Here is an 18469-nt window from a genome sequence, read left to right on the forward strand (position 1 = left end):
ATTTGCAGCACCCATTTTGAAGACGATTCGTACAATACCAGCATGCACTCCCAATCCCATGTACTCCAATCTTTGATGATAGGAGGGAAACCACGGGGTAACATCCCTGGGTCAGATTGCGGGAGAGTGTGTCGGAGTGGTGCTGAGGTGTCGTCCACCAGACGGCGGTCTCCTTGGGTTAACCTGAGGCGGTCCCTTCGGGTGGGTGCCTGGAATGTCCTATCCCTAAGAGAGGATGATCACCTGTCTCTGTTATCATCTGAGCTCAAGCGTTTGGACATCGGGATTGCAGCTCTCTCTGAGGTTCGGAGACCGGATTGCGGCGAGATAATGGTGGGTGGTTACACCTACTATTGGTCTGGTCGCACTGATGGTTACCATACCCAAGGAGTTGCTGTAGCTGTGTCCAATAAGCTGACCAATGATAATTGAGGTAACACCGGTCAACGAGCGTATTATGAGATTAAGGATTCGTCACTCCTTGGGTGTCATTTCCCTGGTCTCTGTTTATGCTCCGACTGAGGCGAGTGATCTCACCGTGAAGGATGCATTCTACGCCACGCTCGAGTCTGTGGTTGATCAGTGCCCCAGACGAGATACACTTCTAGTCTTGGGGGATTTCACTGCATCGACTGGAACTGATAGGGATGGTTATGAGGTGTGTGTTGGTCCCCATGGGTCAGGAACTATGAACCAGAATAGCACTAAGTTCCTTGACTTTGCAAGAAGTCATGGACTTAGGGTGGCTGGTTCATGGTTTCAGCGCCCACAAGCTCATCGCTGGACTTTGTATTCCAACGCTGGCGGTGTGGCAAAGGAGATTGACCATGTCCTCATTGACGGTCGTTGGAGGATCATCCAGAACTGCAGGGTCTACCGGAGTGCTCAGTTCCTCAATACTGACCACAGGCTTGTTGTAGCAACTCTAAAGCTGCACCTTAAATCCTGGAGAATGGTACCATCCCAGCCTAGGCTGGATGTTGGCAAGCTCAGGGATGAGAGAGTAGCTGAGGAGTTTGCGGACAGGCTGAGTGGACACTTGGGGGGTCTGGGTGCTTTGGCGGGTCCTGAAGAGTTGTGGAGTGCCTTCAGGACCACCGTCCTTGATGTTGCCGGTGGATGTCTTGGAGCTCACCGCAGGGCAAAGAAGAATTTTGTCTCTCAAGGGACACTGGATACCATTGACCAGAGTCGCAGGGCCAGGCTGAATGGCAGAGCTGAGCTGTGCAGAGAGCTGAGGCGTAAAACTGTACGTGCACCGAGGGTGGACAAGGAGGCCTATGTGCGAGGAATCTGTGAGGGGGTAGAGCATCACCTGTGGACAGGTGATTCTCGTCCCGCTTACAGGGGAATTCGCGCATTGCGTTCATCCAAGCCCATCCCGCGGAGCACTGCAGTTCGAGCGGAGAGTGGTAGGCTCTTGACAGAGGAGTCTGAAGTGAAGGCCCGCTGGGCCGGTTACTTTGAGCAGTTGTACCAGGCTGATCCCCCAGCTGTCGAGTTGGACGTCAAGGGTGTTACAATCCCTGTTGCTGACCCTCGAATCAACTGTGGTCCACCTTCGCTTGTGGAAACACGGGCTGCGGTGAACCAGTTGAAACGGGGCAAAGCTCCAGGGATCTGTGGCATCCATGCTGAACTTCAAGGCTGGTGGAAATGCTGCACTCGTGTCGTTGCATGCAGTTTTGTGCTCTGCCTGGAACACAGGCATCATCCCAACTGACTGGAAGAGGGGCCTTGTTGTCCCTCTCTGGAAAGGGAAGGGTGATCGTCAAGACTACAACAACTACCGAGGGGTGACGCTGCTCTCAGTGCCGGGCAAGGTCTTTGCTCGGATAATTCTTGATAGGGTTCGCCACCATCTGCTTGAGCACCAGCGTCCAGAGCAGTCAGGCTTTACACCAAAGAGGTCAACGATTGACCGTATCCTTGCCCTTCGTGTCCTCACCGAACGCAGACGAGAGTTTCGGCAGGGGCTGCTTGCAGCCTATGTTGATCTCTGTAAAGCGTTCGATTCAGTGAATCGGGATGTCCTCTGGAGGATTCTTGGTCTTCGTGGGGTGCCACCAAAACTGATCGATCTGATGTCTGAACTCTACTCTGGTACTGAGAGTGCTGTGAAGTGTGGTGATACCATCTCTGACTTATTTCCAGTTGTTACTGGAGTTCGTCAGGGGTGTGTACTGGCCCCCACATTTTCAGCACCTGTATGGACTGGATTTTAGGGATGATGTCGGAGAGATCAAGCTGCGGTGCATCGTTTGGGAATGTCAAGATCTCGGACTTTGACTTTGCAGATGATGCAGTCATCTTTGCGGAGACTTTAGACATCCTTTTGGGGGCCCTCGAGGTGCTGAATGAGGAGTCGGAGCCGTTGGGATTACGGATTTCTTGGGTCAAAACTAAGATCCAGGCTTTCGGTGACATCTTGGATGCTGCTGTCCTGTCTGTGTCTGTTTGTGGTGAGGATGTTGAGGTCGTGGAGAGATTCACTTACCTTGGCAGTGATATTCATGTCTCTGCTGGCTGCGAGTCAGAGGTCAATAGACGTCTGGGTCGGGCCTGTGGAGTCATGGATTCACTGGATCATGGGGTGTGGCGCTGCCGGTACCTGTGCGGGAGGACGAAAGTCCGAGTCTTCAGGTCCTTGGTACTTCCAGTCTTGCTCTATGGATGCAAGACTTGGACTCTGACCAAGGATCTGAGACGGAGACTTAATTCCTTTGATACCAGGTCTCTTCGGAGAATCCTTGGCTATCGCTGGTCGGATTTTGTGTCCAACGAGCGGTTGCTGAGAGAAACTCGGATGAGATTTGTTACCTGCATGGTCCGTGAGCGTCAGTTGCGGTTGTATGGACATGTGGCTCATTTTCCTGACGCTGATCCTGCTCACCAGATTCTCTCAGCGAGGGAGTCTAATGAGTGGAGGAGGCCAGTGGGCCGACCACATGCCTCGTGGTTGCAGCAGGTTGACCATCATCTCAAGGAGATGGGGATGGGCCTGGCATCTGCCTGGGGGATGGCCAGACGGAGGCCCCTGGAGTACCGGCGGAAAGTGGACGCAGCGACGCGCTATTCTGGCACATGCTCCCATACCTGACCTGACTCCCAATTTGGGATCAGTCAATTGAAGTGATTTTTCGCATTAGCCATGATCGCCACCACTTTAGTAATCAATCAGTAACTTTCTACTTCAGGTATCAGGCATCCGTAAGCAGGACTAATAGCAAGATACGTGCAGCTTCGATATGCCAAGCAGAGAATCTACAGAAACAGAAAAATCTATGAAAAGATGTTTAATCTCAGTGACCATGGTGCATAGTTTGACAGCAACAAAACTTTCACATGCGGATTTGTGATCCACCAGGATGGCACGGGCATACAAACATTCAGGGCGAGAGAAACACTGTGCTCGATGCATGAAGATACACGTACGACGTCAAGAGTCTACAAATTAGAAACTGCAATAATTGTCTGACTTCTACTTTTGAGTTCTGTTCCTCATTGGTTAACAATCACATTAAACGTTCGGGTGTGTCGCTTGTGAAATTAACAAACTTGTGAAAGGATGTCTTGGGGAAATGTGTGAATTTTTGCCTCAATCTATCCAGCATTCTGGAGAAGAAGATTTTTAAAATTTATTAATTTTCAATCCAAGATGCCTGACAAGCCATGTGACCTATGACATCATAAATTTACATTCTGCCTCCAATCCTGTACTGGAACACGTGTGTGAAGTTTCGCGTTAATCGGATAAGGTGCGTTTTTCCATCCAAGATGGCCACCAAACCATGTGACATCATAATTTTTACCATGCGTGCATACACAATGGTAGATGATAGTTGCAAATTTTCGCTTTGATAGATGAAGCAGTTGCAGAGAAAACATTTAATATTTTTCTTAAATCCAACATGGCTGCCAAACCATGTGACATCAATTATTCATTAACAAACTTATACTCCCTACGCGTGTACAATACGTCTGAAGTTTCCCCTTGCTCTGACCAGTCGTTCTGGAGAAGATGTTTGTAGGTTTTAGGGTAAATTCAAAATGGCCACCAAACCATGGGACCTATCAATAAGAAATTAACAAACTTGTAAAAGGATGTCATGGGGAATGTGGGTGTAAAGTTTCACTTCAATCTGTTCAGGCGTTCTGGAGACGTTTTTAATTATTTTTTTCAAAACAAGATGGCTGCCGAACCAAGTCACCGATGACATCATCATTTTTTTTTCAACAGTGAATTGTTGTGTAGATGACGCTCAAGAAATTTCAGATTTTTCCCATGCAGCGTTCTACTTGACGAATTTTCACCGGCATACCGCTTCACCGATGAAGTCACGAAAAATCACCCGTGTTCCACATGGGGAGCTTATTAAAATGTATGAAGCAAAAAAAATTTCCATTGCATGGTTTCAGAGATACAGATGTCCAAAATTTATCATTTTTTTTCCAAAGATGGCACCCGTACCACGTGGCCTACGGCGTCAAAATTATCAATTAAGTATGCTATCAAAAAAAAAGATACGTACTTGGGTGAAAATTGTGTCGATCGGACTTAACGTTGATGAGAAAATTATTTTTAAAGCGAAAGAACCCGCAAATTGCCGGCGGAAAAATAATAAATAAGAAATAAACAGAAGAAAAACTAGGTAACCCAGTCCTGACTTGGAACCCTAATAATAACAACTAGCCGAAACCCCGTCAGACGGATTCCGTTCATTCAACCACCCTCACCAGCTCACCCACACTCGAGGGACATGGACTGGACAGGGCGTGCTTGCCCCCGCCTACTCATCCCCCGCCCCTGCCCTATTCCCCCCACCTCCTACCTCCTGCCTTCAATTTGCTTACCCCCACCAAAAAAATTAAATACCCCAGCCCTGCCTCTTCACTCCCCACCCCGTCTCTTGATTCCCCGCCTCACTTGCCCTCGGGTCCCCCGCCCCGTCCACCCCTCACACTCAATCCCACCTAATTCACCCCAGCCCACTCATCCCCCGCCCCATCCCCCCCCGTCTTCCGCTTCCAATTTGTTTACCCCCACCCAAAAATGTGCTTACCTTGCCCCCCCCCCCCCCGCCTCTTCACTCCCTGCCCCCGTCTCAACGAAAAGTGTTTATTCTGCTTCAGAGTTGAAAGTTGACTATTGCCACTATGTGCGATGCACTCTTACAGGTACGAAGTTTGTTTCAGTCCAGGTCACAGTACCGAGAAAAACGTGACGCGACCGCTCGGAGGAGCACAAAATTGGTCCTTCAGTATTAATATATAGATAATGATAGTAAACTCACCCTTCCCCTCCTTACTCTGTCCAATCTTTGTTCTCCTCCCTGCACCTCTCCAACCCCAAGTCCTCACCTCCCCCTGCCAACACTAATCAGGGATGAAACTGCAGAACTTTTGGAAAATAAAATAAAATAATTAAAAAAAAAAAACCAGGAAAGCAACAAGCTAAACAACTCCTTATGAGGAGTCTGGGTGCATGCCGAACCCCAGATAAATTGATGTCAAAATATGCATTTTGATAGTGATCCTGTCAAAATCATAAAAAACAAACAAAAAATGCAAATAAAGTGATCTTTGGGGAAGAATTTGGCTGTTTTGGGAAACAAACTTCAACGTGACCGACAGACTTTATCAGGTTTTGTATTTGTGTGCAGCAGAAGTGTCTTTTTAGTCCAGGAGCCTAATTCTGAAATTGCCCTAAAATGGAATTTGTTCAACACCCACTATATCTTCGGTTTGACTTGAGATTGCTAGAATAGTTCTTATGGAACAACCCCAATTAGTATACAAGGCCAAACTGCAGTATTCAACACCCACTACTTCAATTGTGGGACAACTGCCTTTATCTTCATCATGCTTAAACAGTTCCCAACAAATACAACATTAAACCTGGTATGAGGCCACAAGGTGACATGACTACAATATGGCATACTTTTGTTGGCAATTTGAATAACTGATAATGCACTACAGCACCAACTTGAGTTTGACCAATGGTCAGAACAAGGAAGCTTTATTTGGAGCACTTCAAAACAAGGCAACAAGTAATATACCTACAGCACAGTGAAAAATTACTAATCATGTGAGAAATCTCAGTTGTGGAATCAGTCCGACCCTGACATTCAGTTCTTAAAATGTGACCCGATTTAGCATCCACAGCCCTGTGCTTTTTTGTTTTTTGTATTTCAGTGATTTTTCTGACCTGCTTATACATTCACGCCCTGCGCTTCATGTACTCACAGGATTTTTGATCCCCACCACCCGAACCGCTGGGAATGTAGTCCCCTTTTTCCCCATTGAAACAATACTCATTCACGAATTCAATAGTCACGGCATTTTTCAGGAACGTATCCCCACGAATGTCAAGACTGACATTGTATAAATGAATCTACTGGTCAGCCACTCAGTTATATACTATTTTTTTTTTTTTAAATCAGCATCATCACAGACTAATAAGCAAGTTCAATTTGTTGGCACAAAGCATAGAGGAGGCTGTATTACATCATACCAGAGTAATTTCCAACTGAAGCCAAGCAACTTTTTCTTTTGATGCCATGAACAAATTTTGGTACATCACGGGTGATAAAAGGTTGTGGTCAAGTCTCATCAGCATTGCATGTGCGGTTTCTGAAGAGAGTAAATACCTATTTTGGAGGAAACCCTCGTAGACCCCCTTCGGGTCCTATAGAGAGATATATATATATATATATATATATATATATATATATATATATATATATATATATATATACATATATACATATATACATATATACATATATACATATATACATATATATAAATAAATTTTTTTTTTTTTAAATGCCATGAATAAACTATGGTGCATACACGGTGATGAACGTTGGGGTAAAGTTTCATCGAAATTGCATGTGTAGTTTCAGAGAAGTTGCAAGTATTTGTGGACGGACGGACGGCATACCATCCCATAAGTTCCCCAGAACTACATTTCAAGTGAACTAAAAATAAGGTAACTTTTTGGGGGGGGGGGGGCAAAAGTGATACACCTCCCCCCACCCCCATAACGCTCCAACAGACACTCCCTAAAATATTATGCAGCCCTGGCCGAAGACACCACCCTACCCCTATTTCATACCTTAATCCAGGGATGCTACTTGTGCCGTCTTTTTCAGTGACTGAACTATATTTGAAAGTCAAGGCGGTACAATGTACCGTCAATAATACCAGGCAGCAGTCACAAACCCTGTAATGACATCGTACTAATCGCTTGGAGTGATGCATACGTTTCTACATGTTCAATTGTTTTCATTTGAAAATGAGATCAAGTGCTCAAAAGTTGGTACAAGAAGATGGAATTGAAACAAACTGTTCAGCCTTGCAGAGAAGGCACTCGACTGAGTGTAGTTCTCATTATTACAATAATTACAGAGAAGAGTTACATCAAAATATCACTAAATTCCACATTTACCATGTTACAAGCTCTACAATTTACTACCCTACAAATTGATATTGCAGTCTGGCATTCCGATTGTTATGAACACAAGGTATTTCACGACTGAAGTCATCCCCAATTTCCACCTCGGGTTCATGCATGTACCGTCTTACAGCACCTTCAAAATAATTTTGACTATGGTCACAATTAGAAGATTCTTGATGTGAAAATTCACTTCTGACAAGTGAAGAGAGACGCGCAGTCATTATACATGCCGTGCTGAGACAATCTTTCCGTTGATCAAGTCATGACTATTGCAGTTTATCCGGAATTTTTAGAGGAGGTACCCACTGGGTTTGCTTTAACCAACCCCCTCAAAAAATTATTTGAATTAAAAACCGTTTTATTACTTAGAAAATCAATAATCAAACAAACAAAAAAATCTGATTATGTGGACCTTTAAGCTCAGGATTCACTGGCTACAGCTATTGTCCAAATGAGAAAAGCAAAATTTAAACAATATAAATATTTTAGAACCCTCACTTAATCAATGAAGAACTTGCAATTAGGCAGAAACGTTTGCAGTGGTGCCTAGTTAAGGAAGCTTACCTTCTGTCATATCCCAAGGAACACCACCCAAAAAGACTTTTGGAGAAAACACTGGGTTCTTGAAGTAATGAGAGGGAAGACACCCACTCCAGGTGCAAGTTGCTTCGCTTACCGCTTCAATGAAACAACAAAAAAACAAAAAGTTTAATATTTACCACCAAAGCACAATAAACTTATCCAATTGCTCGATTCATGAATCAAATTTATATTTCTTCCTCGAATCCCTTACATGAGGTGAGGCCAACTGGCACCGAGTGGCTGCTCTTACCAGAACACTGCATAATCAGCCATTTCCACTTCAATATCTCCTGTCTCACTCTTTCAACACATCTGCTGCCTTCAGAAGTCCATATTGCTCACTCAGCACCAAGGAATCTGTCAATTTCAGACTCGAGCAATTTTTCTGGAAAGCTCAACACACCAATCTCCCAGGCAATCATCACTCCAAGAATACGCCAGAGTTCCCAAAATCCTGCAGCCTATCAGTGTCAGTCTTAGTCGACATAGAAATGCCAGGGTGACATAACCTTAGCACTCCCTGTCCACTAAAATCTCCATATTCATACAGACTTCGCAACTCTGTTCCGAGGTACACAAAGTATCCCTGCACGATCTCCTCTCCAACATGCAGCTCAATTTGGCCACTTTCCGACCCACATTACCTTGGTCTTCTGCCAGCTCATCTTTAGGGAAATGACAATGAAAATCAAGATTTCCCCAAGTTCCAAACCTCTGCCTTCAAACATAGTTGACAAAGTAATTCATCAATCTCAATCATGAAGCCTCTTCATGAATGAATCGAAGATATTCGCTCATGCTTTAAACAAGATTGCTCTATTTTCAGGCAAACATTATTTTTGCCAATCTCACATGCACTATACATTAAACATATATACAAGCAGCAAGCATAAGTCACTACTTACCTATCAAAGCCGGCAGGGAAGGCAAAACAAGAATCAATATTTCAAACTTTCAATTGTGAATGTGAATTAATGCCTTAAAGGAATTCAATAGCAACTGAAGTGGTGTTTAAATGCACATCGGTTGCATTAAAAGCAAAGTAAACGTCAGATGCTTTGTAACCAAATATTGATTACAGAGCAACAACACTACATTCAGTCATTTTAACACAATACAAGCAGTGACAAACATCCACTTAGACATAACATCACAGGTAATCTACAGTAATCGAGTGTGGATGTGACTTATTTGACAACAGGTTGCTGTTTTTTCCTCAATCTGTGCAAGCCTTTGTGGACTTTGACCCACACAGATGCAAATGAAATGAACCCATCACCCTCATCTTCAACAAGCCTCAGATAGTCAGCGAGGGGGGTCCTCATGTGCAAAAAATGTACCCTAAGTTACCCACTGGAATTTTGAATTTGACCACTTCCCTTAACAGAAAAACTTGGTTACCATTTCCATAACCTGGCAATAAGTGTGAAAATGGTGCCTCTTTTGGGGGTACCAATGGAAAATGTTGGGCCAATTAATTATTAGGGGTAGTGGAAATGAAAACGACTGTTACTTTGCAGTCTTACATCCAAGAAACACAAACTACCCCTCAAAATATCGGTCTTGAGACCCTCTTTCATATGATATGCAAATTAAGTTCATTGGTTCAATAATCAGGTCACGAGGTCAAAAGGTCACGAAAATCTGACCCATCTCTGAAACATGCCCCACAGAACATGCCACATCCATATTTTACCCTCTCTGAGGGTCTATCCCATCACCATAGATGCCAAGGAACACAATCATATGAATAAAGTGGAATTTATTGCAATAAAAGGAAAACAGCACAGAATGGAAAGCAGTTGACTTTCAATCTGATCACTTTTTGGTCACCACTTAAACGAAAACGAACAAAGGGACGTTTCAAAGCAGTTAGAGCAGACTATCAACAAGCCAAGAAAAGTGCATCAGGAATAATTGGTAGTTCAAGAAAGAAGTTTGTTGCCAAGTGGGAACTGATATATCATGAGATGCTTGCCATCACAAACCTTCACAGAGAACTTGCTGGTATAGGTAGTTCCTCCGAAGAGTTAGAAGTCAGCAGGTCATTCAGCAAAGCATAACCAAGTTTGAGGAGGCCAACATTCAAGCCATATTAAATGTCAGAGAAGAATGAGAATCCCTTCTTCACTCCGCAAAAGAGAAAATGCTCCATAATATCTCAACCAAGGAAGTCATGTCAGAAAATATCAGAGAACAGCTGCTCAATGTGGAGAGAATCGGCAACGATACCTACGAGAAACTTCGTAGAGAAAGGTACATAGAGAAGACCGTTTGACTGTCAAACATGATTCATCACACCAACCTTAAAACCTTCGCTGCAATCCACAAGAATTCATTCCCACACAAAGGAAAAGCAAAACTCAACAAGCGAGAAGATGCTCAGATGAAACGTACACAAGAGATTGCAAAGAAATGAGGACTGACTATGGAGGAACTCCTGCCATACGATGCGTCTACAACGTCTCCTCTCTTTGACGACGAAGGCATAATGACCAAGCCAATTAAAAGTGAAAGTCCATGAACTTGAAGCTCATCTCAGCGACCAGGACCCAAGAACACCGAGACCTGATGACTCTATGGGAACATGCTATATAGTTGATGTGATGGCAAACATTCGCAAGATCCAAGCAAAGAGTTCCAAAAATTTTGGTGACTTCTGTGATGCCTTTCTAGGCTATGTTGCCTCTACAGCAAAGGGTGCCTCGAGAATTGATTTTGTGTTTGATTCTGACATGGGAACGTCTTTGAAGGATTCTGAGCGGCAAAGGTGAGAGAAGTCACCCATAGAACTGCATGATGTGTCGAGGGAAACCCCTCTCCCTCGAGAAATGGACAGGTTTTGGCCATCCAGCGTCAAAGCAAAATTTGAAACCCTCTTTCGTGCAGAGGCGCTGGTACGGAATTGGAGTGCTCCTACGTTGGAGATTATAGTCAGTCATTTCTGTGGACCAGACAGCATCGTCGTTTCGTGTTGGTCCATGATAGAGACCTGTCGAGGTTCCACAACTCAAGTGTAATGTCGAAGAGGCTGACATGAGGATTATACCACATGCAATGCATGCTGTTAAACAAGGAAAAAAAATCGTATCATAGTCATATCGTCAGACACGGATGTGTTCATTTTGCTGATGTTCTACTGGAGCGAGCTGAATGCGAACGGCCTCAAAGAACTCTGGGTGAAGGCTGGGGTTGGTGGACTCGACAAGATACATTCCGATACATATCCTTTCAAAGAGGATCGGACGAAGTTTGTGTCAGGTTTTGCCCGCTGTCCACACACTAACTGGGTGTGACTACACAAGTAAAGTTGGAACCAAGCATGCTGCTCTAATAGCCAATCCAGAGATGTACTTAAAGGACTTTGTGGCGGCAACAGGTAACCTGGATACAGTAATTGATAAAGTAGAAGCCTATCTGACACAGGTCCTTAAGAAAGGAACAACGATGAAAATCATAAACCAGCTCTAAAACCACAGGTATCATCATGCCAAGCGGTCATGTTTGGATGACCTGCCACCCACAAGTCATGCCATTCGGTTGCACATTTTGAGAGCTTACTTTGCTACAAAAGAGATTGTTTCCCTCCTCTTATCATGCGAACCCTCTGACCCAAGACAATTTGGTTTCGAATTTATCGATGATCTTCTGGTCCCAAGCAGGGGGAACAATCCAATTCCTGAAGACATTGCAATCCACTGCACATGTCAAAAGTGTGGAACTCGGAGATGTCCTTGCCATGGTTCTAACAATCCCTGTTGTACATTTTGCACTTGTCATAGTGACTCGGAAAAGTCAGGATGTCAAAACGTATTTGGTGTCGTCAGAAAGTGAGTGACTCATAAGTTTATACGCATTTCCAAACCAGAATCACATTCCACCAGTTGGTATGCGTTTACTTACTATGATGGAGTGGCAGTTTTTGTTTATTGTTTAGGCCCGATGGTGGTCATTAAGTACATTACATTCATATCTGTATTATTTGTTTCCAAAAAAATTGACCCCAATAGAGGACAAAAATATGGATCTGGCATGTGCTGTTGGGCATTTTCCACAGAAATTTTCACTTTACCCCAATTTCTGCGACCTTATTATTGACCCAATCTCCATAAAGGTAATATCATATGGAAGGGTATTCAAAGGCAAACCACTTTAAGGGTTAATTTGTCAATCTCGGGTGAACGGGCGTGACGTGATAACCATTTAACTTTCCCAACAGGAAATCGTTTAAGCGGTGACCAAAAAGTGATCAGATTGAAAGTCGACCACTTTCCATTCTGTGCTGTTTTCATTTTATTGCAACAAATTCTACTTTATTCATACGACTGTGTTCCTTGGCACCGATGGTGATGGGAGAGACACTCAGAGGGTAAGATATGGATGTGGCATGTTCTGTGGGTCATGTTTCAGAGATAGGTCAGATTTTCACTTGACCCAAATTTGTGACGTTTTGACCTCATGGCCTGATTCTTGAACCAACAAACCTAATTTGCATATCATATGAAAGAGGGTCTCAGGACCGACATTTTGAGGGGTAGTTTGTGTTTCTAGGGTGGAAGACTGCAAAGCAAGTCGTTTTCTTTTCCACTCCCTCTAATAACTGGCCCGACAACTTCCGTCGGAACCCCCAAAAGAGGCACCATTTTCGCACTTATTGCCGGGTTATGGAAATAGTAGCCAAGTTTTTCTGTTAAGGGAAGTGATCAACTTCAAAATTCCAGTTGGTAACTTAGGGTACATTTTTTGCACACGAGGACCCCCTGAGCTGATGCACTAAGTGCACAGTGTTCTTGCATGCTTGGAGCTAAAAGGGCCAATGTTATTTTTGATGTAAAAATTAGTGAAAAGCATAGAGATTTGTGATGGCTTGCCATTGACTTCACTCTCCTTGCTTTTTATTAGATAACTTGCAGAGTTGAAGCAAGGTTTAAATAAATAAAAAAATTACATATATATACACATATATATACATATATATATACACATATATATATATATACACATATATATATATATATATATATATATATATATATATATATATATATATATATATATATATATATATACACATATATATATATATATATATATATATATATATATATATATACACACACACACACACACACACACACACACACACACACACACACACACACACACACACACACACACACACACACACACACACACACACACACACACACACACACACACACACACACACACACACACTGATGAGACAAAACATTATGACAACCTGCCTAACATGCTGTTGGTCCTCCATGTGCCACCAAAACAGCGCCGACCCACCAAGGCATGGACTCTACAAGACCCCAAGGGTGTCCTGTGGTATCTGGCACTAAAACATTACCCCTAAAGGAGAAGTTGGAGGCCAGGGTAACACCGTGAAAACTTCATCATGTTCCTCAAACCATTCCCGAACAATGTGCGCAGTGTGGCAGGGTGCATTATCCTGCTGAAAGAGGCCACTGCCATCAGGGAATACCATTGCCATGAAGGGATGTACCTGGTCTGCAACGATGTTTAGGTAGGTGTCATGTCAAATTGACATCTACATGAATGGCCAGACCCAAGGTTTCCCAGAGAATCACACTCCCTCCACCAGCTTGTCGTCTTCCCACAGTGCATCCTGGTGCCATCACTTCACCAGGTAAAGGGCGCACACGTACACGGCCATCCACGGTATCTCAAATAAAACGGGACTTATCGGACCAGGCGACTTTCTTCCACTACTCCAAGGTCCAGTTCCGACGTTCGCATGCCCATTGTAGGCGCTTTCGACGGTGGACAGGGGTCATCATGGGCACTCTGCGGTTACGCAGCCCCATACGCAGCAGGGTGCGATGCACTGTGGATTGTGAAATTTCTCCCGTGACCACCATTAAAATTTTCTGTGACTTGTGCCACAGTACAAATTCGGTCGGTTCGGACCAGACGGGATAGCCTTGGGCGCCCAACACCCTGTCGCCGGTTTGTGGTTTGTCCCTCCTCGGACCACTGTCGGTAGGTACTCACCACAAGCCTTGCCATTTGAGATGCTCTGACCGTCGTCTGGCCATAATAATTTGGCCCTTGTCAAAGTTGCTCAGGTCTTTACTCCTGTCCATTTCTCCTGCATCCAACACATCAACTTCAAGAACTGACTTCACTTGCTGCCCAATATATATCCCACCCCTTGACAGGTGCCATTGTAACAAGATAATCAGTTATTCACTTCACCTGTCAGTGGTCATAACGTTTTGGCTCATCAGCGTATGTATATATATATACACATACACATGACATCAACCAATCCTCATTTGCAGACGAGCTCATGGCACTACAATTTATCATTGCTGTAGGACACGTTCCTGGAAAAATGCGAATGTTAGGGCATTATTAAAAATAAAAAAAATTTAAAAAAAGTTTTTTTTAAAAGCTTGTCGAACAGCGATTACACAGAATATCAGGACAACATAAGGCGAACTACAGGAGAAAGGGGAAACAGCAGGGCAGAGAGAGAAAGTGGAGACAAACAAGGGATGCAGGTAACGATGAGGGGTAAGGAATAACGCAAAGGGGTGAACAATTATGGATGCAATCAAAAATGTGCTTGACCAGTTTGTAATTTTGTCAAGGTCTGAGAGGGAAGAGGCCTGCCAGGAGGATGAGATGTGTTACAGTGGTGTGTGGCATCAGAGATAGAGGATTTCTATATCTGATTTCATTGATGAAGATTAGCAATATGGGGGCTCAAGCCTTGAGAGGGAGAGAAGAAAGGATTCCGTTGAATCACACGTTCTCTGAGAGGGGAAATCAGTTATCCAAGAGTGGAGTTGGCCTTGGATTTCAGAGGCAGACAGTTTGGAGAGCAAGGCAGGATGCCAGACCATCAAAAGCTCAAGATATGTCCAAAGAGACAGCGCTGATCTCATATCTGATAGACTGCCTCCACCATTGTTACGAGAGTAGAATCAGCATGTCCAAGGTAGAATAAACAGGTCTGAATCTGAATCGATCAAAGATAATTCTGCTAGAGAAAAAGGAATGATTTTATGTCAGCTGTAATGATGGATTCCATGACCTTGATCATGATTAGAAGTACAGCAAGCTAATTGAGCTGTAGTTAAGGGGATCAGTTTTTGTGTAACTGATGTTGCACAATTTCCCAGGTGGATATAAAGAAACTGGTCCTGAAGTGCTTAAAATAAAAAAATTAATGAATGAATAAAAAAGCCACAAATACAAGAAGTGTGCACGTCAAAGCAGGTCATACTTTTTGACTGCGGATACACGGGGTCCACAAATAACAGAGTCCAACAGTAGCAACATCACCCCAAATCCTCAACATTACCTGCAGCCTGCCTGTGCAATTGAGCTTGCTGCTCAATGCTGTACATATCCCGCATATGGTATTGTCCAGGCCAACCAAACCATAGACTATCCAGAGAACCAGGAAGGGACTGACAGTCTCGTGGAAAGGATGATCGGCCAACAGAAGCTCCTTCCAACCCACGTTCTACATCATTCTGAGGGAAGCCGACCATACGATGGGGGTCCAGCTTTCCAGGCATGGAGAAAGGCAGGAAGAATGGCGACATCTGCAGACCAGACTGGATAATGAGCAGATCGAGAGCTCTTTCCACGTACCACCAAAAAAAATAAAAACAACCTCCAAAGTTGCTAAAGTCAGAATTTTGACATATTCACCTTGCAGAAGTGTCTAAGATGAACACAGGTTATACAATCCAACACAGAATACACTTTTGCCTTTAGAACCAATTCCATTTTATTATATAAAACCTTTTTCAACATGGATCCTGGACCAGGAAATGGAAGCGTTGTAAATACATACAAGTGTAAACATAACTGCCAACTAAACATGTCTTGAGAAGGTTTACTTACAAGGCCAAGCACTTCCGATCCAGTACTGATGTCAGAATCTGTAAGGCTGGAAGAGCATGAGCCCTGACCACCACAGCTGAAAAAAGAGGCAGAACTAAAACCGAGGTCAGAACTCGCACCACTGTGATGAGCCAGCAATGAAGAATCCCTATTTGACATTCCTCGCTTCATCCCAACTGCCCTGTTCATGGCCACAGCAGATAGGCCAGGGAAGCCAAGGTTAGAGCTTCCAATTTCTGATAGTCCGAGTGTTCCAAGGCCCAAATCTGTCAGAAACAGTGGAAAACTCAATTACCATAAAAAAATTTTGGGCACCAATCAGACCTTTTGAACTATACAGATGACAGCAAATAATTTTAGTGATTGGAGCATTTGGAATGGCCCCGTCTTAAAACTTTTCTTGCATACAATTCCATAATCTCCATACACTAATGTACAAAGACAAATGCAAAAGATATGCAAGGTTGTTCCATACCACACTGTGGTGGAATCATTCCAGTGAACTGCTGAGCCAATGCAAAGTTTTGATGGTTATTGCGAAAGATGTGAGGTGGGTCAGTACGTCGATGGAAATCCGGAGGACCATCGGTCAGAGAATTGAGCAGCGAAAGGCTCATTTCATCATTGGGAAACAGCTCAGAAAAACCAGGGTAAACCAACTGCCCAAGAGCTGGAGGAAAGCAGAATATACAAGCATGCTTTAAAACAAAAACACCAAAATGAGAATTTACTCGTATATAAAAGCAATCAAAACCAAGGTAAACGTCAACCTGAAAACGAAAAAGAACAAAAAAAAAAAGAAAAAAAAAAGAAGCTTTTGTAAAATTGAGAATAACTTGGAAAATCAAATTGATAGATTTAGGTAAAACAAGTTGTGGGGGCTTTCCAATATTTAAAGACTGAAACATGTGGGGAGGGGTGAGTGATATTTGGCAATCATAGTTTTGCCATGGCTAGCAATTCCCCCACTTCACTCAAAACTTCAGCTCATTTCAAGTTGCAGCAAAAATGGGAAACCACATTTGGATACAGCACAGAACACAAAGCAAAGAGATGGGCTCTTCTGCTTTCTATATTCCAAAATCATTCACAAAAGCACCGACAGACAAATTACCCATTACTGGATTTTGCAGAACATTAAAAAATAAAAATAAAAACTGTGGCGATCTTACAACACAGGTTAAAGTGAAACATGATTCATCCCCTTTTAACTTGACCGTTTAGGATAAACATCTCGGATATTGGTGTAATACATGTATATTTCCACTTTTTTTTTTAAACTGCCTATGCAAAACAAAGGTTTATGATGCACTGTACCAAAGTACCACAACTGAAAATTTGTGAACCGTTTTGAAGGGGGTGGGGGCATTACATCTAATTTCTGATAGCATCCAATCAATTAAATTAAAAAATTAATATAGTAGACAAAAAATAAAAATAAAAATAAAAATAAAGAGGGCGTTTACCACCATCTTGAATTGGGCTCACAAAATTAGTCGTCCGCCATCCTGGGATAGCCAGAGCATTTTCTCTGCCAACCCTAACTTCCTGGTTGGCAGCCCATCAGGCAAACAAAATTATCTGCAAAACAAACCTTCCTTTGCTTTTATTTATCCACGCTGTTGTAACTTTGACAGTCGACAATTAAATCACAGCTGTATTAAAATAAAATTTAAAAAATAATAATAATAATAATAATAAATAAATTAAAAAAAAAAAAAAAAAAAAAAAAAAAAAAAAAAACTTAAGACCCCCCCTCTTGTGGACAGACCTTGCTGCTCCGATGGTTGGCAGCAAGTGCCCCAGAAGCAGCAGAGGAAAGTGTGGCATCTATATGTTGGAGAATTGCGTATTTAGCCTGTGGGTTGCGCAGATGGCAAAGCACTGGTACGATTTTCCAGAGAACCTGGGGATGTAATTTTTCCCATGTACATATAAAGTTTAAAAAAAAACAAAAAAAAACAGGTCACTCTTTGACAATCGCTAAATATGCCTCCACCCACATTATTAAATCATTATATATAGTTGTAAGCAAGGTCGATTTAAATGCCTGAACCCAGATCAAAATATTAAATAATTCTGGCTGCCAGACCATGCATCCAATCAGGTTGAAATATAAAACACATTCCCCATGACGACTGGATAAGTGAAGTTTCAAGTCTATTGATGAAGCAGTTCAAGAGAAACAATTGTTAAAAGATTTTCATTCACTATGGCTGCCAGACAAGACCATCCATTAATTAGTTATGAACACCTTGAGATTCCAAAGGCTTGGGGAACATGTGGATTAAGTTTCACCTTGATCTGTCAAGCTGTCTGGAGAAGATTTTTTAAGGTTTATACTTTAAAAACAAAAAATAAAAAGCTGCCAAGCCACGTGATGTATAATATTACAGGCAGAGAACTCACCCCCCCACCCCAACCCCAATACAATTTTGCCCTAGAAAATTTTCATACTGATCGGATAAAGCATTCAGTGTATGCAATTATGTCATAACAAAGCCACCTATGACA

At 43.0% G+C, this 18469-nt stretch overlaps 1 protein-coding gene across 6 annotated transcripts in view; it reads right to left on the reverse strand.

The window, feature by feature from the left end:
- The window catches only part of CPEB1 (cytoplasmic polyadenylation element binding protein 1), a 68682-nt gene that overhangs the window by 37432 nt on the left and 12781 nt on the right, over positions 1–18469 (reverse strand). For 4 of the 6 annotated variants that reach the window (XM_085849856.1, XM_085849858.1, XM_085849855.1 and 1 more), the window contains exons 3-6: positions 16431–16625; positions 15956–16221; positions 15405–15663; positions 8027–8140 (exon numbers count right to left, since the gene is read on the reverse strand). In XM_085849856.1, the coding sequence (XP_085705982.1) occupies positions 8027–8140; positions 15405–15663; positions 15956–16221; positions 16431–16625 (834 nt within the window). Of the gene's footprint in view, positions 1–8026; positions 8141–15404; positions 15664–15955; positions 16222–16430; positions 16626–17421; positions 17540–18469 lie in introns of those variants that run through there. The other 2 variants (XM_085849860.1, XM_085849857.1) reach the window with 2 other exon arrangements.

The sequence above is a fragment of the Eptatretus burgeri genome, chromosome 12 (assembly GCF_056783735.1).
Source record: "Eptatretus burgeri isolate ZD-2024b chromosome 12, Ebu_testis_v1, whole genome shotgun sequence".
Classification (NCBI taxonomy): domain Eukaryota; kingdom Metazoa; phylum Chordata; class Myxini; order Myxiniformes; family Myxinidae; genus Eptatretus; species Eptatretus burgeri.